Genomic DNA, 26,083 nt, shown 5'->3' with positions numbered 1-26,083 from the left:
TGAGGGGAAGAAAGTAGAGTGGAAGAGGAGCCAAAATTACTAATAGTCCTTCATCTGAGCTAGATTTTTGATATCTGTTGGTTTTGTGGAAAATCCAAACCTAATGTCTTTTATTGAAATTCCCCATCTCGTGGATGGTCTAGGACTGAATTGAGTTATGTAAAGTATCATTTGTGGAGTGATATTCATTTGTATACCTTTACAGTTCGAAACAGAGTCAAAAGTCTCTCTCTCTCTCTCTCTCACACACACACACACACACGTACACACCCACACACAGCCTTAACCCTGGCCACCTCTATACTATTTCTGTAATCCCAGATTCTATAAAACTATTTTAGTTTCTAACAAATGTCTTGGTCTTTATGATGGTCACCACCATGAAACACAGTTACTTTACACTTTCTTGCCTTGTTCATAAATATTCCCCAAGTAAAATTACTTGCTACACTTTTCCCATTTAAATTTGCATTGGCTAAGTGAGAGACATCTCTACAGATTGCTCAATTTTAGGAAAATAACCATTCCCAAGAAACACAAACAAGTCAAATCAAGATAGTTACCAGGAGCAATTCTTTATATTATCCAGTTGCACAACACACTTCTTGAATAAATGACATATCCTAATTTAGGATACATCACCAGATTCAAGTCAGAGAGTATCCTGTGCCAGTCAATAAGAGTGCGGGTCACTGGAAGATCCCTTCGTAGAATTTTTCTCAGGGCTTCATTGGATAACTCCTGTAATTCTTCCAAGACTGCAGCTTGAAATTTGTTCTCTTGCTCTTCCACAAGCCTTGCAAAACTTAGAGCCAGTTGAGCTTGGTTAACTATTTCCAAGCTTTCTTTCAGGTCCTTGGATATTTCAATATGAAGGTTGACACACCTGAAGAAGTGAGCTTGCACAAATATTCTTCCCGTTACTTGGGTTAGAAATGGGTTAACTTGGAAAATCCATTTAGATTTCCAAAGTCCGTTCCAGCACTCTCCTGTTTCGTAGTTGTGATCTTCAATGCAAGCTATCAAGTACTCCTTACTTTTGACAGTTTTTCTCAGCACGTTGCAATTTCCTTTTGGATAGTGGTCATTCACATACAGTTTTAAGGCGCACAGAAGAACAACTCTCAGGTATTCTGCCTCATTCTGAATGATACCATGACTTTGGATGTCTTTCAGCTGATTTTGAAGCAGGTCATATTTGAAAGAAAGTTTGCTTTGATGGTCAAAAAATCGGTAGTCGCCCATTACATTGTGGTGAGACAAGAGTACTGGATTTCCATCGATGCAGAGTGGTACAGAATATTTTTGGCAGTGTTGGTGGCCTGCACACTCACCTTGGTGGTGCATAAGTTTTTCATCACGGATAAGCAGACAGAGATCATCAAAGGCATTTACAAATTCCCCTGGAGGGGCCTGTAATAACAGTCTGCGAATTACTCTTTCCTTGTCCTTCCTGCTCAGCACGCTAAGTGTCATGTTTGGTTGCAACAGAAGCAAAGCTTCTGAAATGAGGAGTGTTCAAAGGATAAGAAAACATTCCATGAGCCACCTTTCCCATCAAGGTGTTAACATTCAAGCTGAAGGTTATTATGTCTATCCATGAAAGCAGGCAGTCTGGCAAGGTCTGAGCCTCCTGATGAGGTCATAAGAAGCTTTCCTTGTGAAGTGTGGAACCTCTGATGATATCACAATGGGAATTCAGACCAAAAGGAAAAAATGACAGTCACCTGACAGTGTGGTGCCCAGCCAACCAGCTATACCTCTTTTGAAGATTTTAAGAACTTAGCCTCCTGAACAGTCTTCTTCGAAAGTGGTGTGTCTCTGTGTGCATTATATGTTGTCAGGGATCTAGAGAAGCAGCCCAAGTTTCAAGAGTGACAGCACTTTGCAACTTCAGGAATCACAATGGTGTTGATTTATACTCAGGCTCTCAGAGTAGCTGCCCAAACCCACTGGAAGCATATTATGATGAAAAGTTTGAGGGGTTTAAACAAAATAGTAAAAAATAAAAGGAGATACAATGGCAGTTCATGGAAAAATGCCAGACATCAGGGAAAGCTGCATTTTCAAATATTGTGGGTTTGGAGGTGGTCAGAACGTAAGAAGCCAAACAGTTTCAAGGGCAGGGTAGTGCAGGTACCACATCTTGCATACTGTTTCTATGGTTAAGTGTGAGCTAGCTTCAAAGAACGAAGGCAACAAACCACTGTGTGTTCTCTGCTTTCTCCCTAGAAAAGTGGTAACAGCTGATGAGTATCAAGAAATTATTTTCTGCAAAGGGGCAGAGTTAATTGTATTTGGAACCCATGACAGCACCTACTGGGGAAAGACTTTAAGTGAGGAGAAACGGCTCTACAGGTCATGAAACTATGGAAATGAGATATCCATTGAGAGCTTCTTTCTGCTCCTCTTCTTCTTTCTCCTACTTATCCTCTCTACTTGATGCTGTTATTCTTTTCGAGGAGTTCTGAATTTAAGTCCTCTTCATTTAAGTTGAACTGCTTTTCCCTGTTTGTTCTGAGCTTTTCTAACTTTCCCTGCATTCTGTTATCTTTTTCTTACAAGAACATGAGCTTTGCTGGATTAAGTCATAACTATTAAATTTAAGGAGATCTCATTAATTCGTTCTAACAATCTGAAACTTAGTAGTTTTGCACAATTTTTACCTATACCTTTTATAATTTTAGTGATAATTGTCATTATCTCATTTCGATCTTAGTTTTTCAAATGGAAGTGTCCTAGTTTTTGTAGTTTATCTATGATAAGTAAGCTTTTTAAAATTTTTTTTGTTTTCTCTTTCATACCGAATGTACACTCACCATGGTATTTCTGATGCTTTTTGATGGTACTGTCTTGAGTGTGTGTGTAGCTGGGCATTGGACTAATGTAGTAATAATAACTTTATCAGTCATGGTTACTATTTATTGAACACTAAGTAGCAGAAACTGTGTTCGGTGGCATATTAGGAATTCATCTAATGCTTCCACTTTCCTTAAGATTCAGGGTTAATTTGCTCACCTTTCTGGAAGAGAGAACTAAAACAGAGAGGTCAGGTGAGAGGCGATCTTGAAGTCTAGCTGCCTTCCAACTTCATGCCTTCAGGCAATAGATTGTAATAATGTTTTAATGTATTTTCTAAGTAATGACTTCAATTCTCAAATTTTAACTTTAATTCTTTTTTTTGTATTTTTACTGTGCTATGCCCTTTCATACGTTTACTATAGCATAGTAACTACTTAATTTTGTTTTTTAAAAAATATTTATCATACAATTATACTATAATTTACTTTAAACATATTCTTTAAAAATAAAAATAATACAGTAAATCAAATGTTTCTTTAGGAATTTTAAATATTCAATGACTTTCTGTGAGAATTTCCTTAACTTTTTTGTGCTTCTACATGGTTTTTGTCAAAGATTCAGGATGACTTCAGAGGTGGAAAAATTAACCTAGAAAAAACTCAGAGGTTACTTGAAAAATTAGATATTCGGTGCAGTTATATTCATGTGAAACAGATTTTTAAGGTAAGATGACATCCACCCCCTGCCTATCCTATCCTAGGTGGAACTTAATCCAATGTCAGTAATTGTCATATAAAGGTTAGTCTCTTAAGAAGAAAAGCAATTAATTATACTAACTATATTTACAGTCAAGATGGAGAGCATTTCAGTAGAAGGTAAAATTAGTTGTTGAGAAAATCTGAAATAATACCAGGATATCAGTTTAGAATAATTTCCTGAGCATACAGAAATGCTAACATTAAACCTAGGATTGGATGTCTAATTACATCAGACTGATAATGGTAACTGTATTAGATGTTAGTGATTTATAAAAAGAGTGGAGAATAAGCCCAAAGTTAGCAGAAGGGAGGAAATAATACTGATTAGCACAGAAATAACTAAAATAGAAAAGAAAAAAATTAGAAGAAATTGAGGAAACTAAGACTTGTTTTTTTGAAAAGTTAAATAAAATTGACAAATACTTAGAGTAAGAAAAAAGAGAGAGGAGTCAAATAAAATCAGAAATGAAAGTGGAGACATTACAACAGATCTCACAAAAATGAAAAACACATAGAGCCATCATACACCATAAAATTGGACAATCTAGAAAAAAAAGGGAAATTTCAAGAACCATATAACCCATCAAGACTGAACCAAGAAGAACTAGAAAGGTTAAACAGACCAATAACAAAAAGGAGACTGAGAGGCTGTGTGCAGTGATTCGTACCTGTAATCCCAATGCTTTGAGAGGCCAAAGTGGGAGGATCACTTGGGGCTAGGAGTTTGAGACCAGCCTGGGTAACATAGTGAGACCCTGTTTGGAGACTTAATCAGTAATCAAAAACTGCCCAACGAAGAAAAGCCCAGGACCAAATGACTTCACAGGTGAATTCTACCAAAGATTTAAAGAAGAATTAATACCAATCCTTCTGAAATGCTTCTAAAAAATAGAAGAGGGAACACTTCCAGTTTTATTTTATAAGGTCAACATCATCTGGATACCAAAGCTGGACAAAGGCACCACAAGAAAACAAAACTTTAGGCCAATATTCCTGATGAACATAGATGCAAAATTCTCCAACAAAATAATAGCAAATCAAATTTATAGCACTTTAAAGGATCATATTCCATGACCAAATAATATGTGTCCCTGGCATGCAAGGATGGCTGAACATACAGAAATCAATCAATGTGATACACCACATTAACAGAATGGAGATAAAAATCACATGATTATCTCAAAAATATAGAAAAAGCATTTGACAAAATTTAACTCCCTTTCATGATAACTCTCAGTAAATTAAGTATAAAAGGAACTTAACACAGTAAAGTCCATATATGAAAAGCTTACAGCTAATATCATATAAAATAAACTGAAAAGATTTTTTTCTAAGATCTGGGAAAAGGCAAGGATGCCCACTCTCACCACTTCTGTTCAAGATAGTACTGGAAATCCTAGCCAAAGCAATTAGTCAAGAAATGAAAATAAAAGGCAATTAAATTAAAAAGGCAGAAGCAAAATTATCTCTATTCACTGATGGCACAATCTTACATGTAGAAACTCCTGAAGATTTTGTCAACAAACTACCACAAGGCTGGGTGTGGTGGCTCATGCCTGTAATCACAGCACTTTGGGAGGCTGAGGCAGGTGCATCACCTGAGGTCAGGAGTTCGAGGCCAGCCTGGCCAATGTGTTGAAACCTCGTCTCTACTAAAAACACAAAAATTAGCCAGACGTGGTAGTGCACGCCTGTAATTCCAGCTACTCAGGAGGCCGAGGCACGAGAATTGCTTGAACCTGGGAGGCAGAGGTTGCAGTGAGCTGAGATTGAGCCACTGCACTTCAGCCTGGGCAACAGAGCGAGAGTCCTCAAAACAACAACAACAACAACAACAACAAAAACAACTACTAGAACTATTAAATTCAGTAAAGTTGCAAGATACAAAATTACTATGTAAAAATTTGTTGCATTTCTATTCATTAACTATGTACTATCCAGAAAGAAATCAAGAAAACATTTTCATTTACACTAGCATTAAAAAATATATAATGCTTAGGAATAAATTTAACCAAGGAAGTGAAAAACTGGCACACCAAAACTGTAAACCACTGATGAAATAAACTTTAAAAGTTACAAATAAACAGAAACACATCCCATGTTAATATATCCATACTACCCAAGGTGATCTATAGATTCAATGTAATCCCTACTAAAATCCCAATGGCATTTTTGTTTTGTCTCTACAGAAACAGAAGAAACAATCCTAAAATTCATATTGGAATCAAAAAAGACCCTGAATAACCAAAACCAATCTTAAAAAAGAAATATAAAGGTGGAGGCATCACAATTTTTGGTTTCCAAATATATTTAAAATACTTCAGTAATTGAGGCAGTATGGTAGGGGCATAAAAACAAATATGTAGACTAATGGAACAGAATAGAGAGCCCAGAAATAAACCCCTTCATATATAGTCAACTGATCTTCTACAAAGGTACTAAAATACATAATGGGGAAAGGATAGTCTCTCCAATAAATGGCATTGGGAAAACTGGATATTCGCATGTAAAAAATGAAATTGGACTCTAACCTTACCCCATATGCAAAAATCAACTCAAAATCCATTAAAGATTTAAACTTGAGACCTGAAACTATGAAACTCATAGAAGAAAATAGGAAAAAAGCTTTTTGACATTGGGCTTGGCAAGAATTTCTTAGATATGATTCCAAAGGGATTGAAACAAAGACAGGTAACAAAAACTTGTCCAAAAATAGAAAAGTGGGATTACATGAAACAAAGTGGCTATTGCACAGCAAAGGAAACAATCAACAAAAATGTAAAGCCAATTTACAGAATAAAAGAAAATATTTGCAAGCCACATATCTGATAAGGGATAGTATCCAAAACTGAATCCCACAACTCCATAGAATGGAAACCCCAAGTAACTTGATTAGAAAATATGCAAAGGGATTGTATAGACATTTCCCTAAAGAAGCTATACAAATGGCCAACAGGTATATAAATAAGTGCTCAACATCACTAATCATCAGGGAAATGCAAATCAAATCACATGGGCTATCACCTCATGCCTGTAAGAATGATTATTATAAAAAAGTACAACAGAAAAGTGTTGGCAGGAATGTGGAGAAAAGGGAACTCTTGTATACTATTGGTGTGAATGCAAACTGGTACAACCTTGTGGAAAACAATATGGAGGTTCCACAAAAATTAAAAATAGAACTGCCATATAATCCAGCAATCCCATTTCTGGGTATATACCTAAAGGAATTGAAATCAAGAGATATTTGTACTCCCGTATATATTGCAGCATTATTTTACAATAGCCAAGATATGCAAGCAATCTAACTGTCCATTATGAATGAATAAAGAAAATATAGTATGTACATACAATGAAATATTACTCTTCCTGAAAAAATAAAGAATATCTTGTTATTTGTGACAACATGGGTAAAACTAGAGGACATTATATTAAGGGAAATAAGCCAGACACAGAAGGACAAATAGTGCATGACACCACTTATGTGAGGAATCTAAAACAGTCAAACTTATAGAAGGAGAGAGTTGAATGATAGTTACCAGGGCTGGGGGAGGGGAAAACAAGGAAGTGTTAGTCAAAGGGTATAGTTTCTGTTATACAGCACAAATAAGTCCCAGCGAGCTACTGAACAGCATAGTACCCGTGATAAATAACACTGTGTTGCATATTTAAAAGTGTAAGAGGGTAGATCTTAGATTGAGTATTCTTATCACACACAAAAGTAATAAAGAGGGTCCAGGTGCAGTGGCTCACGCCTGTAATTCCAGCACTTTGTGAAGCTGAGGTGGGCAGATCGCCTGAGCTCACGAGTTCGAGACCAGTCTGTACAACATGGTGAAACTCGTGTCTACAAAAAGTACAAAAAATTAGCTGGGCCTGGTGGTGTGTGCCTGTGGGCCCAGCTACTTGAGAGGCTGAGGTGGGAGGATCCTTTGAGCTCAGGAGATAGAGGCTGTAGTGAGCTGTGATGGCACCGCTGCTCTCTAGCCTGGGTGACAAAGAGAGACCCTGTGGGGAAAAAATAATTAAGAGGGCAGAAGGAAACTTTTGGAAGGAATGAATATGTTTATGGCATAGATTGTGTTGATAAATTCATGGCTGTATACTTATCTCCAAACTCATCAAGTTGTATACATTAAATATGTATAGCTTTCTGTATGTCAATTATACCTCAATAAATGGATTTTAAAAACCAAGAAGGAATAAGTAATCTGAAAACATATGTTATTTCACTTATTCCGCAAAAGAAAATCATCCAAAAATTATCTTTGTTTGAAGAATAACTAGTAGGAGGGAAACCTGGCTCAATGCTGTCACTAGATGACAGAAGGAAAGATCATTAACAAAATTAGGAAAAGCCATTTTAGCTGAGTTTTGTACTAGGAAGATGACAAATTTCTTGGAGAATGAGGCAAGAAAGCTACACTGGCCAATCCAGATCAATAGGAACCTTAAAATCCTGCGTATGGTTTTGTTTTTTGAAAGTGAGTACTCAGATAACACAATCTGTGTTGAAGTTGTTATTGGTTACACAAACTGGGAAAGGTCTGATATTTTACCCTCCCTGCAAGCTACCAAATTGGCCTGATGTAGCTCCATGGAAGCTGGTGGAAGCAGGCTTGTGGGTCAAAAAAAAAAAAAAAAGACAGCTTATTACTCACAGAAATGACAGTTGTCAGAGTATTAGCATTTTGATGTTATTTCCCCAAGCCCCAGTTTTTAAAGTGTGGTACGAAGAGGAACAAGTGACACACAGTGAGTTGCGTTATAGAGTAGGTACCTTAAGCTTAAGGAACCTGGGCCTTTTATGGTGGGCAGTAAGCCTACCTGATCTTTGCCCTGTAGGCTGTCATCATTATTATAGGAAACAGTAAACAAAACTGCTTTTTTTCCTCTGGAAGGAGACAGTATCTTTACGAAAGCTGTTCGCTATACAAATGTCCTTGAAAATCTAGTATGGAAGAAAAGCAATCAATACCTCTGCTCAGAAAACACATAGAAACACAAGAGACCTACGGAGAATTGTCTTCCAACAACCACTTCTCTCAATAACATTTAGCCCTCAAGTTTACAAACCACAAAGAGGAGGTTAAAAAAGAAAAGTTGTGCTTCTCAGGAGACCCCAGTGAAAACCAAAGTTGCAGAACTGTGTCTCTGAATCCAAGCAGTGCATGTGGCCATAAGGTATCAGAATTTTAATCAATGCATGGCTAATACCACATTCAAAGAACACAAGTTTTTATGAACATCTTTACATGTAGGATTTTTCCTCCGGTAGTATCTTCCAAAGGGAGAAAAGCTATTGCTTCTCGATTTAATAAAATTTACATTAAAGGCAAAATAAAAATAGGAATATATTGAAATCTGTATCAAATGTGAAATGTAAATATTATTCAGTGATTATCAAGTTTCTTTATGTTATCTTCAGGGCAGAGATATCTGAAGTGAAATTTAGTAAAATACATGTCATATTTAAAAGCATTACATAGAATGCTCAACCATTATAAAAGTACGGAAATGGCTCACTAATTGAAATGTATGATTACGGACATGAGCAGGCCTGAAGATCTATTGTTTAGCAAAGTGTTTTTGGAGTGGCTATGAATATAATATTAATTATAAAAATTAGAGACACAGAGTTTGCTAAGAATACTTCAAAAACCTCCCTAAAATAACTGTAAGTACTTTAGAAGCATAAATTACATACAAACAAGACTGATAATCATGATAAACTATTCTTATCTAGTAACATAATTCTAGAACCACTCATTTAAAACTTTGTCACCTTAGGCTAAATTGCCATGTATGCATTAAAATGTTGATTAAGTAGAATCCTTAGGGAAGGTATATTGGTTAACTGTATTTTATGGATAGCTGAAGATTAAGCTTCTTACACATTCAACTCACTTGCTTCAACTCTTGTTGCTAATTTTTTCTCATTTTATGGATGCACCTTTTCCCAGAGTAAATAAAATGAGTCCTACGTGACCAAAATCTTCTAGTCTCTCAGAGCACTAGAGATTCTTGGCTGTAAGACATCCTAGCTGTTTACTACTTAGCAAGTTAAAAATCTCTCTGAGCAAATTTCTTAATCCGTAGAATGGGACTACTAACATAGCTATCTCACATGATTGTTGTGGGTATTAAATAAGATATTATGTATGAATATACCTAGTACTAGGCATGACACAAAATAGGTGCTCAATAAATATATGTAGACGCTGCATCAGTTAAGTATACACAATTGAATTACATTTATTCATTATCTAAGTAGCTGACGTAAATTCTGATGTGAGTTTATTTTCTTACAAGGTGACATTTTATTATAAATTTGAGTAAAGAAAATATAACTTTATGATCTTGGCAATATATTCTGAACTTCTTTCTACAAGATTAATTATTGATTCATGGCTTGAGCAGCAATTCTCTAAGATTTTTTAAATCCCTTTACTAAAAAAAGTCTATTGCTTTTATCATGCAATAGTCTTTATAGCATTTAAAATATTTTATAGGAAATATATGTTATTTCAATACACAGTATGAGTGTTGGATTACACTTTTGATTGTTGTTTGAGTAAGAAATAGTATCCTTTGTAATTTCAGGATTTTTAAAATTGGATTTGCCCTGAGTCTTCAAATTCTTTAAGGAATTAATAGCCACTATTAAATCTATAGTATGTGCTGACACTCTGTAGGAAACTGTGAACTGTAAAAAATGAATAAAGTGTTATCTCTCTTTTAAGGGCAGAAAAAGGAATGCAGAAATTACTGTTTTATAAGTAGCTTATAATATATCTCGTGGGTAATACTAACAGGGAATCTGAGAAGAGACTCTATTTAATTTGGGCTTTTATAGAAGATGCCATGATGGAAGTGGCATTCTTGCTGGACCTTAAATAAGAAGGAATATGTATGGAGTATGTGGAAAGAGTGCATGGAGAATAAAAAGTAATCAAATATGACTGGAGTACAGGATGCATGAAAGGAAGTGGTAAGAAAGAGTTGCAAATGACAGTTATAGCCAGATGATGGAAACTTTGAATGGTAGACCATGGAAATTATATTTCCTTTTGCAGGCAAGGGGTACTCACTGAAATTTCTTGAGTAAAGAAATATTACATATTTTAGGATAAATAACATGGCACTAGTTAGAATGGATTGGAAGCTAGTATTCAGAGAGAGAGAGAAATTATTTCTCTACTGATTCTGCCCTACAAATCCGCTACCTGGAATCAACTCAGCCACTTATATTCTGTTTGGTTCCACCTCAGGTTTATGGTTCCTTACTTTAGTTGGTCCTCCCCAATGTAAACTTTTAAAAAGTCTCATCTAAAAAATAAATAGCACTATATCCTCTTCTAATGTTACATTCCCTGTTTTAGCAGATAAACCAAAAGAATCCTTTACATTTCTTTCTCCACTTGTTCAATGATCCATTGCAATCTGTTTTGCTTTCATACCTATCTCGAAAATCTTTTTAGGTCATAAATGCTAAATCCACTGGTTAGCCTCTCTGTGCATTTCACTTATCCCTCTTTATAAAAAATTTCCTTGTTCTGACTTCTATGACATCATTCTCTCCCAATTTTCTCTTAAAATCTGTGATCAGTCCTTCTCCTTCTGTCCTGTGACCATTCCTTCTGCTCTCCTCTTAAAGTTGAGCTCTTTATATCCTTTATTTTTACATTACAAACTTTTCCTGAGCTATCTTATTGACTGTTAACGGCTACTTCTTAAATAGGAACAAGTTCCAAGTTTTCTATCCTGAACGCTGAAGACATGTAAATGGCACCATTTGTTCATCATCTGCCATAATGTAGACACTGATTAGGTGTTGCACTCATTTTATTAAAAACATATAAGGAAGTTATTGTTAGCTTCTTTTTATACATAAGGATATTGAGTGTAAGAATGTTGATATAATTTCTTCATATCTCACATAACAGTAGAAACTCATGTCTGGGTCTGTCTGACTCCAGTTATTGTTGTACTTTCTTCTATAGCATATTGTTTTCCTCTATCCCTAACGCACAACCATTTGCCTGCTGGCTGTCTCTGCTTAGATGTCATCTCAGATGTACTTCAAATTTAATATGTTTAAAGTGAAACTCGTCTTTCCCTCTTAAACTGTCTTTTCTCCTTTATTTCTTTGCTTGGTGATCTCGGCACCATTCTCTCAGTTATCTAAGCAGAAATTGAAGAGGTTTTCAGACTCTTCTTCTGACCCTATCTTTTTAGGTCCATATACTTGCTACACCATGTCAATTGCTCTTGAACTACTTACTACTTATTGTGGTCCTCAGACCAGAAATGAAGCTGATTGCATTTCAACAAGTCCCAAGTTGACTCATATGCATATCAAAGTTGGAAAAACCCTACAGATTGGTTTGTTTTAAATCCCAACATCTACCTTCTACACTGCTGCCAGAGTAATCTTTCTAGAACAAAAATCTATGGGATTTCTCTCTTAAAACTGATCAATAACTCTTTATTCTTTCCAAAGAAGTCTAAATTTCTCACTGTGGCTTCCGAGGACCCCTGGGATTCAGCTGTGCTTCCTGCCTTATCTGCTCCCGCAGCTTCACTAACATTCTCTCTAATTACACTCTTCTGTTTTGTACTTTGTACCTTCATTTGCTCTGATCTTAACAAATAGAATTAGCCCCTTTCCTCCCTAATTTCAGGCAAATATCTTCCTTCTCACCTCTGAAGACTCAGTTCCAGGATCACTTTTTCTATAAAGATTCTCCTTTGACCCTCCAGGAAGAATTGTCCAACTTTCCTTATTGTGTCTATTATCTATAGAATTTATTTTATTTTTAAAATTTTAAACAAATTAGAGAAAAGGTCTTGCTCTGTCACCCAGGCCAGAGTACAGTGGTATGATTATAGCTCACTCTAGCCCTGGACTCCTGGGCTCAAGGGATCCTCCTGCCTCAGCCTCCAGAGTAGCTGGGACTACAGGCAGGCACCAATGCACTTGGCAAATTGTTTTTTTTTTACATTTAGAGACAGGGTCTCACTATGTTGCCCAGGGTGATCTCGAACTCAGCCTCAAGTGCTCCTCCCACCTTGACTTCCCAAAGCTTGGGGATTGCAGGTGTGAGCCATTGTGCTCAGCTACAAAGATTATATTTCGGCACCTGTATACTTCCGTGCCTACTTTCTTTTTCTAGAGTATCTGCTTCCAGAGGGCACTGACAATATGTTACTTTTGCATCCTTGTTACCCAGTATAGTATCTGACTCATATATTTGGTAAGGAGGAAAGGGAAGAAGAAAAGGAAAAAGGCAAAACTGCCAAACAATTTAAACTAGCGTGAGAGTTTGGGAAAAAAGAAAGTGGCAAGTCATATCATTTCCTGTAATGTAATTTGAATTTACTTAGGCTTTATTTTTAGTGTAATTTTAGATACAACCAACTCTAAAATGCTGTATTTTACATTAAAAGTAAATTCTGTTGTGATAAATCAGCTTTCTCGTCACATTATTTTAAATAACATTTCATATTTTTACTAGCAAACTGAGCATTGGAAATGGAAAATGGTGACAATATGGAAAGCCTTCATTCTGTTTCTGAAAGTGTACACTCAGAATGACAATCAATAGAATTATTTTGAATTTTATTTTCCCTTGTTTATTCAATCACTCATTTAAACGTATAGTAATTAAGCTCCTCCTCTAGGTACGTCCAGTAGTAGGCATTGGGAATAAAAAGAATAAAATGTCTACCTTCATGATGTTCACGGTCTTGAAGTATATGGTGTATTTCTAAATATACAAGACATTGAATGAATTGTTTGGGAAAGTGCTTTTTGTAATGCTTTGCAAAGAATAACCACTTAAGGGACGTTTTTTAAACAGGAGACAAATGATTTTATTACTCTTATTTTATGTTGTATGTTTAATGATTAATATGAAACATTTTAAAGGTGGTAGTGAACCCTGAGGTGGGGCCTGAGATTTTGCATATCTTCTGGCATATGCATTTTTAAATCTCTTTTCCTATCCTCCTTAAGTCTAGGGAGATACTTAATTCCTTTATCTAATTATTGTCTAAATGCGCTTATTTCATCAGATTCATAAAACTGGGTGGTAGGCCACATTCTGAATATCTTCAGTCAGGCACTTTTTTGAGTCCTGAGGATACAAGAAACAAATGACAAACTCGCTGTCTGAGGCAATTCTAGAATGAATATAGAAAAAGGCTGTCATTCCAATCTAATAAGGCCTGTAAGAGAAGAAAGTGGAGTCTTCTAAGAACCCAGAGAAGGGATATTTTAATGCAACCTGGGGAGGAGACACAGAGGAAGATTTCTAGAGTGGGTGACGCTTTTTCAAGGATTAGTAGAAATTGGTAATTTAAACAGAAAGAAGGATATTCCAGAAAGAAAAACAAACAAACAAAAAACAAACAAAAAAAAACATCGGTACCATAGCAAGAGATGGTTTGGTACCTGTACTGCAACTAATTCAGAGCACCTGAAGTGTGAGGTGGAAGGAGGAAAAAGATAAGAGCAGAAATCATCCATGACATTTTAGATGGCCTTGGATGCTACACAATACAGTTGGGGTTTTGTCTTGAAGACAAAGGAGGTACAGTGAGAACTTTAAGAGGGAGTTGAGATGGTCAGATTTGTAATTTACAGAATTTATTTCTGCATATATACTGTTAATCTGTGTAACGGTATACTGGCTTTTTTTCTTCCAGCTGCTCCTCTGGGTGGTCTTAGAGTTAGTTAAAAATCCTGGTCTACCTGTGTGGCTGGGGACAATTTACCTAAGATTTTTGCGCTTCAGTTTTCTCTTATAGGGGAGTCTAGCATGTTGGCAGTCTGAGCTGCTGTCACCTCAGCACTCAAATTGCACCTTCTTTCTTATTGCTTTTCTTCTCCCTGCTTCCCTTGATCGTGATGCTACCATGTCCTGTTTTTCTTCCCCATTGTTACTTGCTCCTTGTTGCTTTCCTTTTCCATTCTCTTTCTACTAAAATTAGATCTTCCCCTCTTCAGTGATACAACTCTCACTATTCTGTGTGGTTTTCATTTTTCTATAATTTGACTAACATTTGACTTTCAATTCTTCTTTGATTTTGATCAACTATAGTGATTCTTTGGATTTGTGGAATTTTGTTTGGACTTATATCTCCAATTCTTTTTAGTACAAGATGGCAACTTTGACTTTTTAGAAGAACACGAGACAAAACAAATTATCAGAGAACATTTCAGATGACCAAGCTTATACTCTGTTTGAAAGTAATAAAACTTTCATTATTCAGTGAATAATGTATATTTTATTTTATGCTGCTATTCAGTAGAACCATAATTTTTTATTTACATAATTTTCTATAACCAAAATTTTCAGGGATTACAGGCACATTTTAAATTTTTATTGACTTGCTTAAGATTTTATGACAAATAAGAAGTGAGATAAGGCTAAAATGAAATTAATTCTATAACATCCGCTTCCACAGACCTCAAAATCCAGAATTTAAAAACAGTAAGTTGAAGCATGTTATTTAAGTAAGGTAATGAACAATATGCATGAATTACTTTAAGATTATGTAATTTTAAGGTGCTATCATTGTTTAATCAGCTCTGGAGACCCCGCATCTGATTTGACAACCACAGATCCCACCATGACACAATGCCCCTTCAACACATGCTTCTTGCATTCAAGCTGTTTACAATGTAACAAGAGAGTTAAGATGTTATAAAAAAGCATTTTTTAAAAAATTAAATCTCCCTCTTAGCTGAAATTCCTATTTCCCAGTTTTTTTATTTGTTAGTGATACTATAGTTCTACCAGTTTTTCTAACTCTCCCTGACCCCAGTCATTCTTGAGTTATCTCTCTCATTTGTCTAAAATTTCATTGTGTCAAATTCTTCTGAATTCTTCCTTCGTCATTTCACCGAGGTCTGTTCTTTAGTGTCTATTCACCACCTCCCACTTGAATTTCATCTTATCTGCTCTTACCTGCAGTTCTCTAACTCTTCCAATTGGAAATGCACAACTAATCAAACCAATCTTCTATTTTTGGTATTGATTTTCCTATTCAGAAACTCCCAGTCATCCTGGTACTTTTAACAACTTGCCTTTTCTCGTAAAGTTCAAATATGACCTTTCGAATCCACTCTTTCTTATTGGAACTCATCTTGTTTGTACCTGCCCCAAATCCTTCAATGATTACTCAGACTCCACTTCCTCAAGGTATTGCATAACTACTACAGCTTCTGCAGTTTACATTGATCTTGAATGTGTCTGACTCACTCTGACATATATGGTCCAGGCTGCACACCAGTGGCATGAGATTACACACTGCCTGGTATGGTTTTAAGAAGATATTGAAGTAAAGTGGAATACAAAAATGAAATGTGAAATTGAAAGACAATCTGGAATCCTCATTTTCTCCCACATTCCTTTCTTTATCCCTATAACCACTGGGTTTCAAGAGTTAACTAACCCTTTTCCAATTTTGATGTCACTTCATGCAGCTTTGTATATTTTATCTTCAATAGGAATCCAATGTAATTTTCATCTTCTTTCAAGTATAAATTACTACATGTTACATAAATACTCTAATATTCATTTTATGTATTTTTTATACTCACAATGTGAGCCCACCAGTCATTTTTTTAGTAGGACAATGACAGGCTGAAACAAGGAAGAATCACCATAGAAGAATTTAGAGCAATTTATCGAATTATCACGCACAGAGAAGAAATTATTGAGATTTTCAACACATATTCTGAAAACCGGAAAATTCTTTTAGCAAGTAATCTGGCTCAATTTCTGACACAAGAACAATATGCAGCTGAGATGAGTAAAGCTATTGCTTTTGAGATCATTCAGAAATACGAGCCTATCGAAGAAGGTATGTTTGCATTTCAAACTTTTATCGGAACATTTATATGTGAAGTATTTTTTCTTTTTTCAAAAATTATTTCAAAGCAAAGTATTTTTATGAATTGTGGTTATCAAATTACCATTTTTGGATGGGTCAAATATCTTTGAGAAAATATATTTTATAGAATTGATACCTTTTAGAATGCTATAGTATGCAACCATGACATCCTTTCCTATACATTGTTCAGCTCCTTTCTTTTAACTGCTTCCATGTATCTCTCAAGTGTTCAGAAATGAGCTTGGAGGTGAAAGTAAGACAATGATTCTATTACATGTACCCTATTAGAAGAAAGTATCTTGATCTCATGAATAAGATAAAACCCCAGTTATAGGTGGTCTTCCATTTTAATGCATTATATTATTGAAAATATCTATGAAAATTAAATGTGCTAAATGAAAAAAAATTCTAAGAAGAAAATATTATAAACTGATGAATTTTACTTTGTTTATAAATATAATTATCTACAACATTTCATAAATATATATACTTTTCGCTTGTTCTTCATTTTTGAACACATAGTGATTTGGTTTAAATTAAATGACCATTTAGGCTAACGATCTGTCATAGAATTTGTGATCTTTGTTCCATCTTTCAATGGGTAAAAACACTTCACAGTTTTTCATTTATGTTCATTTTGAAATAAAATTATAAACACATAATACAATAAAATAATCATATATGGTACCAAAACATTGTTAAAGCACAATGTTTGACCTTACAGAAACTGACTGATAGAATAGCTCAAAATATTCACCTAGGAGGGGCGTATGAAAGTTCTAGTTTTGCCTCTTTAAGTTGGTTTAGGCTACCAATGTTTAACACATGATAATGTAGGTTCTAAAAAACCAAACTGATTTCTGCATTGAATCATACATTCATAATTTATTCAAATATTTATCTGTACTAACCAAGTATGGTTTTGGGGGCTGAAGATATAGTGAAGAATAAGGCAATTAGGTCTTGAATTCCTGATGGGTTGGAGGAAAGTTGACAGTAAATAATGAAGCATGTAAAAGGATATCTTAAGAGAGTGCTATGTGATACGGAAACATAGAGCAGGGAAGGTGATGGAGAGTAAATGACCTGGGAGGCCTAGTTCAGGTTGGGTGTTCAGAAGAACCCTCTCTGAGAGTGTGAGATTTGAGCTGAGACTTAAATGGCAAGAAGGGACAAGTTATATGACAAAATGGGAGAAGTGTCTAAGGTCCAAGAAAGGGAAGCATTAAATCTGAGTTGAATAACTGAAGGAACAGGAGGACTGTGTGGTTAGAACTTTGAGAATGAGAGAGACATGAGTTTGGAGAGACTGACAGAGATCAAACCATATAGGTTCTTATAGGCCACAATAAAGATTTTGGCTTCATGACTCAGTGCCATGCAAAGATTTTGAAGGGTTCTCGACATTGCAGTGGTGTCATTGAGTTGAGTGTTAGTGACAATTTGGTCTCAGCACCATTAAATTGTTGCAGGTTAGCAGCAAGGTAAAGAGCTTGCACAAGAATACTAAGCGACTATATCACTAAGCAGAACTGATGAGTTCAGATGACTTTTTTTTTTTCTTTAATAGCAAGACTTTCTCTAAGGAAGTAGTGAATTGATTTATGTTCTGGCTCAAGCTCTTTATGTCGTTGCCAACTGGAAACAACCAGTTTACAGATGAGCACTTTAAGTAGCACTGATCTGGAGAATATTACCAAAAAAATTAGTTTGGCACTGTAAACTTCAGGTGGTAAATTAAAAGATACCAATGAGATGTTGGGATGGCGGCAGTGACACTTTGGAATTGTGTTTGCATTTTAACTACAATATTATACTGTTCATCCATTTCCTCTTTTGAGCCTTCACCTGCCTCAAATACTCTCCAACACAGCCAGGACCTTGCATTTCATTTACATGATTATTGATCACTTTGGTGTCTTATTAAGGCCAATTTGAATTATGATCTTATAGTTTCAAATGCTGCCAAGTTCCTCAGCCTCATCCGTCATTGGTATGTGACATGCACCAAATGAGGTTTTTAAAAATCCATGTGATTAATCCTCATTTCAAACTGGTAGTTTTTAAGGGAACAAAATGAGTTTATTTTCTATTCCGTTACCAAAGATATTTATTTAATTATTCAATAGTTCAAAAGGGCTAAGCCAATTACTGCTAATTAAACAGGGAAAAATAATAAATGTATGCAAGTCATTACTGTTACAATGCATGATTCATTTGCTCCATACACTTCTATCTTCCTAAATTTATATGGCTTGAAATAGAGGGTTTGTATACCTATAAAAATTTCATTTATTTTCTTCTAGCTTTTATTTTTTAAACCAAAATAGTAATAGCATTTTGAATGCTGTCTTCTTCATTTCTATGATGTCATAACATTTACTTATGTCACTATATTTTTATGATACATTATTCTTAATGGCTGCTTAGTATTGTATCATATTTTGAGCTTTAATTTGTTTATTCCCCTGCACTTATCTTGCTTTTATAAATAATGCTAATGTGAGCATTCTTGTACATCACTGTCTGAGTCTCTACTTCCATAGGATAAATTCCTGGAAATAAAATTCTCTGCCAAAGATCACACTCCAATCAAGTGAATGCTCATGTCACCTTTTCTTTTTGGTTGAAATGAACTATCAACAGTAATAATAGCAACTAAAAATTTTAGAGTGAATATATAAGGGTAGATCCTATTATTACCCCCATTCCACAGATAGGGAGAGGTTAGCTAATATGCTCAAGATCATATAGCAAGTTAAATGGATATGAGTCCAGGCTGTTTCCAGAGCCAGTCTTCTGCTTGATTGATATTTTGGTACATATTACAGTGAGTAAAAAAGTTCAGAGATTAATTACTAAAGATGATCAGATGCAAATGACCCAGCAATTCCATTCCTAGGCATGCACCATACAGAAATGTGTATATATTTGCACTAAAAGACATTTACTGGTTATTTTGGGCAGCACAATTTGTAGCAGCCCCAAACAGGAAATTATCTAAATGCCTATCAGTGATAGAATGAATAAATAAATTGTGGCATAGTCATACAATGGAATACTGTAAAGTAATGGGAATGAGCAATGTGTAACTATAACTACATGCAACTACAAGAGTAAATCTTTGAAATAGAATGTTGAGTAAAAGAAACCAGGTACAAAAAATACATACTGTCTGAGTCAATTCATATAAAGTGCAACAACCAAAGAAAACTAATCTATGCTTTTCGAAGTCAGATCAGTTGATATACTTGGGTGTGGTGAGTGACTGGGAAGTTAGTCGGAGGCAGGCTTCTGGAACACTGCAATGCTTTGTTCCTCAACCTGTGTGCCAGTTATCCAGATGTGTAGCTTGTCGAAGTTCATTGGTCCATAATATATGTACTTTTCTTGTGTGTATTTTCAAAACATAAAAGAAGAGATAATTAAATAATATATTATTTACTTGAATGTTAATATGGAAGAACTGAAGGTTTTACTACAAAAATTTGTTTCCAAACAACATAAATATAGTATTAATATTAATTCTAAAGGAATATTTTAGAAATATGCTCTACTACTGAGTAAGTTTACAAGTGAGATGTAGTTTTTTGTCTTGCTAATGGTATTTTTGCATCCTTTTAACTTATTTTATTTTATTTTTTTAGTTAGGAAAGCACACCAAATGTCATTAGAAGGTTTTACAAGATACATGGATTCACGTGAATGCCTACTGTTTAAAAATGAATGTGGAAAAGTTTATCAAGATATGACTCATCCATTAAATGATTATTTTATTTCATCTTCACATAACACATATTTGGTATCTGATCAATTATTGGGACCAAGTGACCTTTGGGGATATGTAAGGTATTTATTTTATTTTTAAATCTATTACATTTAAAAATACTTGGAAGTTCCTGGCAGTGTCTACCTCAGTAGGCAAGAGTGCACAATAAAAAGAAGACTCTCCATGTTATCCAAACTCATAGGGAATAGAAATTTTTACTTGTACATATCTTGAAGATCCAACATTTGGATGAAGTGGCAACGTAATTTATTGTATGCATTAGTATCATATGCTTTCCTTCTAATCCCACCTGTTAACCTCTTCTCCATGTTTATGGCCCCTCCGAAGTTTGCTGAATAACCTAGACACTTCTCAAAGGAAAGCATATGAAGAAGACTCTTATTTAGCTAGTCAGAAGATCCTCTATTTTAATAAATATGTTTAAAATTAATTCTCAGACATCAGGACACATACTATAACTAAAGCCAACACATAAATACAGTACATTGTACAACTTCACATTTATGGATAGTGATTTTTATAGACTTGTATGTTAAATAGTTTACATAGATTAAAAATAATCCACATTGCATTGCTGATTTTATACCTAACAATGTACCTATCATACTGCTAATACCAGACTTCAGTTTAGTCAGTCAGCTCAGATACAGTGCAGAATAAGATTTTCCAAGCTGCTACATTTATCTGTGTACAAGCAGATAGACAGATAATAACCAGGTAAAAAAATGTTTTCAAGGATGAATGAATCATACAGGGAAGATGAACTAAGGTAATGTGATAGAAAGTGACTGTGGGGTGGAGGGCGTTACTTAGGGTAAAGTTGCCAGAAAAGTCTTCTCAAGAGGTAAAAAGAAATAGTTGTGGCATGAGTGATGATACAGGAAGCCTTAGAAAGATCTAGTAGGAAGGTCATGTTAAACAGAGTAAGTGCTTGGCATGTTTAAATGAGAGAAAAATGGCAAATGTGGCTAGAGACAAGTCAATGGTGAATGAAGGGAGGTGAGTTTGAGGAGGTAGGCAGAGTCAGTTAATGAGGATCTTGTAGAGCATGGAGAGGAGAATAGATTTTATCCCAGCTGCACGGAGAAGGATTTTCCTTAAGATAGTGCCGTAATTTGATTTATTCAATAATGTGGAGGAATGACTGATGGGGCCAGAGTGGAGGTAGAAGATGATTTGGGAAGATGGTGTAGCATTGCAGGTGACATAGCTGGTGGTGAACTCATGAGGCAGCAGCTGAGATGATAAGTGGTTGAATTTGAGATACAGATGCTTCTCAACTTACAATGTGGTTACATCCCAATACTTGAAAATATCTTAAGTTGAAAATGCATTTAGTACATCTAATCTACCAAACATTATAGCTTAACCTAGCTTACTTTAACACACTTACACTAGCTTACAGTGAGGCTAAATCATATCCTCACTCCCAAAGCACCCCCAAAAACTGGCAACCCAGGACACCATAGAGTTTTGGTTGTTTACCCTTGTGATCATGTGGCTGAGTGGGACCTGTAGCTCACTGCCGCTGCTCAACATCTTGCGACGGAGTATCTCATACAGCATATTGCTAGCTTGGGAAATGACCAACATTCAAAATTCGAAATGCGATTTCCACTGAATGCATATTTTCTTTGCATTATCATAATGTTGAAAAATTATAAGTTGAACCATCATATGTTGGGGACCATGTAATTTTAGGAAGTATAGCCAACATGACTTACCAGGTGATTTGAAGAGAGATATGAGGGAAAGAGAGGAATCAAGATTTTCATTCCAATAACCAAATTACAGTGATACTGTTGGCTGAGATGTTGAAGCCCAAGAGAGAAGCCCATTGTAGGGTTTGAGGCAACATGCAAGGGTTCTGTGGTTTCCATGTTAAGTATGAGATATCAATTAGTTTCCAAATGGCTAGATCAGATAGTCTGATCTATGTGTGTGTGGAATTCAGAAGTTATCAGACTGGAAAAACAGAATTGGAAGTTATCAGCATATATGGGATATTTAAAACCAAATGATTAGATAGTATTACTTAAGGTAAAACCATCAATAGAAAAGATATCTTCTAATTCCAAGATAATATCAAACATACAAGTAAATATTGCTGCTTCTCTAATTTCAAATCTAAGTAAAGACATAAATTCACAAATTTTGAAATGTATTCTTTTAGAATTCTGTAAAGACAGCCCAATTTATAGCTATAATTTCATTATAGGAATTTCCATTCATTTTTTGTTATTTTAATTTTTTAAGAGAGAAAATATAAATATTAAAGCAGTTATATTTAGAAATATATATAATTACTTTTACATTACAAGAAAAAGTTTCACCCAACTGCAAATTTACATTTAAATTTAATTGTACTTTTCTCTGTTTCTTTATCCACCTTTGGAAGATACATGCTTAGTATGAAAGTCTTTCAAAATATTTTTCCTTGTGACTAGTGGCATAATATAGTGTTTAAATATCAATGTTTAAGTTTCTAGTGCTCATATTTCTTCCCTTTCCCTCATCTGTTAATTTTGTGACAGATATAACCATTGTGTATCTCGATTTCCTCATATTTACAAAAGGAAAAAGAATATTACTGCTGTAAAGCATTCAATATCTTAATGTACCAAAAGATTCTTAAATTTATTTTTATTATCAGTTAAAATTCAACTTCAAATAGAAAATAGTAACATTACACAATCTAAATAAGTTACAACAAAAATTACAATATTTTATACCTTGATAGTTTATAGGAAGTATTTGAAGGAAATTTAAAGATAAATAGATGAAATAAAGTTAAGAGTGGAAATTTCATACCACAAAGTTCTGTACAAATTCTAGAATGCATGGAGACTATCACCTGTAAGTTTCCTAGCCCAAAGTCAAGAGAGAAACAGGATTAGTTACAAGGTTTACAATGATCATAAAAAACAGTAGTGAATGAGAGAGAAATTTTCTCTATTTGTTTCCAAAAAGGCTCAAAGTGAAATAGTGGAGTGTCCTCGACATCACCATTAGAGAAGGTAAAACTTTCTCTTAGGTGCCTCCACATGTAAGTGGTTGGCATGACATTGCACAATCACTGAAAACATTTTGCTGGCGACCAAACCATGTAGTCTGAATATGCAGTTTTGTAAAGGTTGACTTGATCCATGGATAAAATTAAAACTATCTAGAGAAGTAGCGAGAGCCAATATTATTTATGAAAAGTTTTCTTTCACAATATAGTTCTTGGTGGTTTTTTCCCCCCACCCCAAGTAAAAAGCTCAAGATTGTTCTCTGGCAGCACTCCAGAGAACTCATACTCTGTTGATGAAATAGGCAAGACAATTTACTGTCATAATCAAATACGAGTCAGGAAAGCAAACATTCTTCCATAGAAATTAAGAAACTTTACAAATAAACATTGTTTCTTCTCCAACTTAAAATCTAAATACATAAATAAATCCATAAGCCAAGAAATATATTCATTTGCAATTCTACAAATGTAGCCGAATTTAGAACTTCTGCCTTATTTGCCCAGAGAGTATCCACGGGCCAGACAAGATTTCTCTATGAATATTCTAGGTCCATTTCTCCAATACAAAGACAATTAGTTAAGAAAACTCTGAAGTTTTACATTATAGTGCATTGCCACATGCCTAAATAAAGCACTGTGCACTTAAACAAACAAACAAACAAAAACCAAAGCAGATTACCCAAATGTGGTAGCATGTGACTGTAGTCCCAGCTAGTTTTGAGGCTGAAGTGGGATGATGACTTGCGTCTAGGACTTCGAGGCTGCACTTTAGTGTGGGTGACAGAGACCCCATCTTAAAAACAACAAAAAGCAAAAACAAAAAAAAGACACAAAAACAAAAAATAAAGCAAAATTAAAAAACCCCATCCTGGCTAACACAGTGAAACCCCGTTTCTACTAAAAATACGCAAATTAGCCGGGCGTGGTGGTGGGCGCCTGTAGTTCCAGCTACTCAGGAGGCTGAGGCAGGAGAATGGCGTGAACCCCGGAGGCGGAGCTTGCAGAGAGCCGAGATCGCGCCACTGCACCCCAGTCTGGGCGACAGAGCGAGACTCTGTCTCTAAAAAAAAAAAAAAAAAAAAAACCCAAAACACCCCAAAAGAATTTATTAAGAATTTAATTGTTCTTAATAAAGATTTGGCTTGGTTGGTGAAGCCTCCAAGATAAATGAGATTCACCAATTCTCTTTCTCTCTAAAGCCTTAGTTCCTCATCAGGGTTCTTCCATCTTTTATCTCTATTATTCCCAAGGGTATATAAGGTCTCTCTCTCTCTCTCTCTCTCTCTCAGAACTAAATCTAAAAGATTCATTTTCTCATATGGCCCATTTGGTGCTCTGTGCTTCTGTTTGGAAAAACTACTGATTTTATATAAGTACTTGGTGCTGGGACGACACTCTCTTCTTCAGGTTGTCATGACTTACGGCAGGGTTTTTCAAACTTTTCATTTTTTAAGTCAGATAATTCTTTGTTGTTGGTGGCTGTCCTGTGCATTGCAGAATGTTTGGCAGCATTGTGACCGTTACCTGCTAGATGCCAGTTACAAACCTCTCCCTATCTCCAGTTGTGGCAGCCGAAAATGTCTCCAGACACTGCCAAATCCCTCCTGTGAGGCAACGTCGTCCCAGTGGAAAACCAGTAGCCTGTAGACATGGGGTAATTTAATGTACTTACTGGTTTTCTATGGAAAAATATCTCTATGTATGACAAGGGAGCTTTTTTAACCTCTTTCCTATTAGTTATCGATTCTAAGATCCCGGTGTTTCAAGTCAGCTCTCAGATTCAGTTTTGTCTCTTCCAAGATCGCGTTTTAGAAGATCACATTTTTCTGCCTTCCACTTTTCTTCTTACATCTCTACAGTTCCCATTTTTTTAATATAAACACAGTAAATATTTACTAACAGTCAGTTTATGTCAAACATGTTTTATGGACTGAAATTTCAATCCCTGCTGTTGTAGAAACAGCACTAACCATTGCCTCATGTTAGTGTTGCTGACCGTGTCTGTGGTTGGCACATATTAGCTCCATGTCAGGCCAGGTTCATAGGTAATAGGAACAACTATACAACTCTTTGTATGTGTCTGTGAAATAATTTAAAGAATTATCTTAATGCTATAACTATATTTGCATGAATCAATAAAACAATATCTATACATAAATCAATAAATTTGAGTGAACTCTTGGTAGTTTGGGGCAAATGACCTATTTCATGATGGCATACAATGGCCTACTCTGGGCTGGGTATGAAGATTTTGAGACACCCCTATTTGCTTATATTCATTATTATAAAGTCAGTGAAAAATCTGAATGCAATCAGCTTCCACTGACACAAAGTAAATAAAAGCATATGTGCTAATAAAGCATCCTGTCACTGTTCTCTTGTAGTATAAACACCGAAAATTAATTTAAACACAGTGGGTACAACTGATTTAATGAACCTAAGATAGAATTTATGTTTAAATCAAGAAACTGATATTTATTTTTTAGGTAGAAAAATCAGGCCCAGTTTTAGATATCAGCAGAAGTAGAAATATAGTTTCCTCAGTTTTGATAAAGCTGTGAACTTGTATTCTGAGGCAAGCAGGTCATACTTTTCTCCTAGTGAAATTATAAGTCGAATAGACATAGATGGGCAGGTGTCCAGGCTTCCTTTGCATAAACCTTGATTTTCTCTAGTGCTTACTTGGATTAAAATTAGAGATGGCCTTATGTTAAATGGTTAGAGAGATAAGGATTATTTGCTGATTCACCAGGCCCTCTAGCTTCCATACTGTCTAGCCAACACTGTTTCCAGAGAGCAAGTATGGTCATGCTTTAT

The 26,083-nt window shown here is 35.3% G+C and overlaps 2 protein-coding genes across 6 annotated transcripts in view; one reads left to right on the top strand and one right to left on the bottom strand.

Annotated features, from left to right (window-relative positions):
• Window positions 1-556: 556 nt before the first annotated feature.
• CAPZA3 (capping actin protein of muscle Z-line subunit alpha 3) lies at window positions 557-1,656 on the bottom strand. Its single transcript, XM_003816544.3, has one exon. It carries the CDS (start codon window positions 1,474-1,476, stop codon window positions 577-579), a length of 900 nt encoding a protein of 299 aa, XP_003816592.1. The 5' UTR covers window positions 1,477-1,656; the 3' UTR covers window positions 557-576.
• A 1,751-nt stretch (window positions 1,657-3,407) lies between these two features.
• PLCZ1 (phospholipase C zeta 1) overlaps window positions 3,408-26,083 on the top strand; it is an 89,980-nt gene continuing 67,304 nt past the window's right edge. The window contains exons 1-3 of one of the 5 annotated variants that reach the window (XM_057299392.1): window positions 3,408-3,525; window positions 16,202-16,433; window positions 20,111-20,312. In XM_057299392.1, the coding sequence (XP_057155375.1) occupies window positions 16,379-16,433; window positions 20,111-20,312 (257 nt within the window). In that variant the 5' untranslated portion in view covers window positions 3,408-3,525; window positions 16,202-16,378. Of the gene's footprint in view, window positions 3,526-10,472; window positions 10,552-16,198; window positions 16,434-20,110; window positions 20,313-26,083 lie in introns of those variants that run through there. The other 4 variants (XM_055095442.1, XR_008620384.1, XM_057299393.1 and 1 more) reach the window with 4 other exon arrangements.

This window comes from Pan paniscus, chromosome 10 (genome assembly GCF_029289425.2).
Source record: "Pan paniscus chromosome 10, NHGRI_mPanPan1-v2.0_pri, whole genome shotgun sequence".
NCBI classification, from domain to species: Eukaryota; Metazoa; Chordata; class Mammalia; order Primates; family Hominidae; genus Pan; species Pan paniscus.
This window is presented reverse-complemented; position numbering and strand designations above follow the sequence as displayed.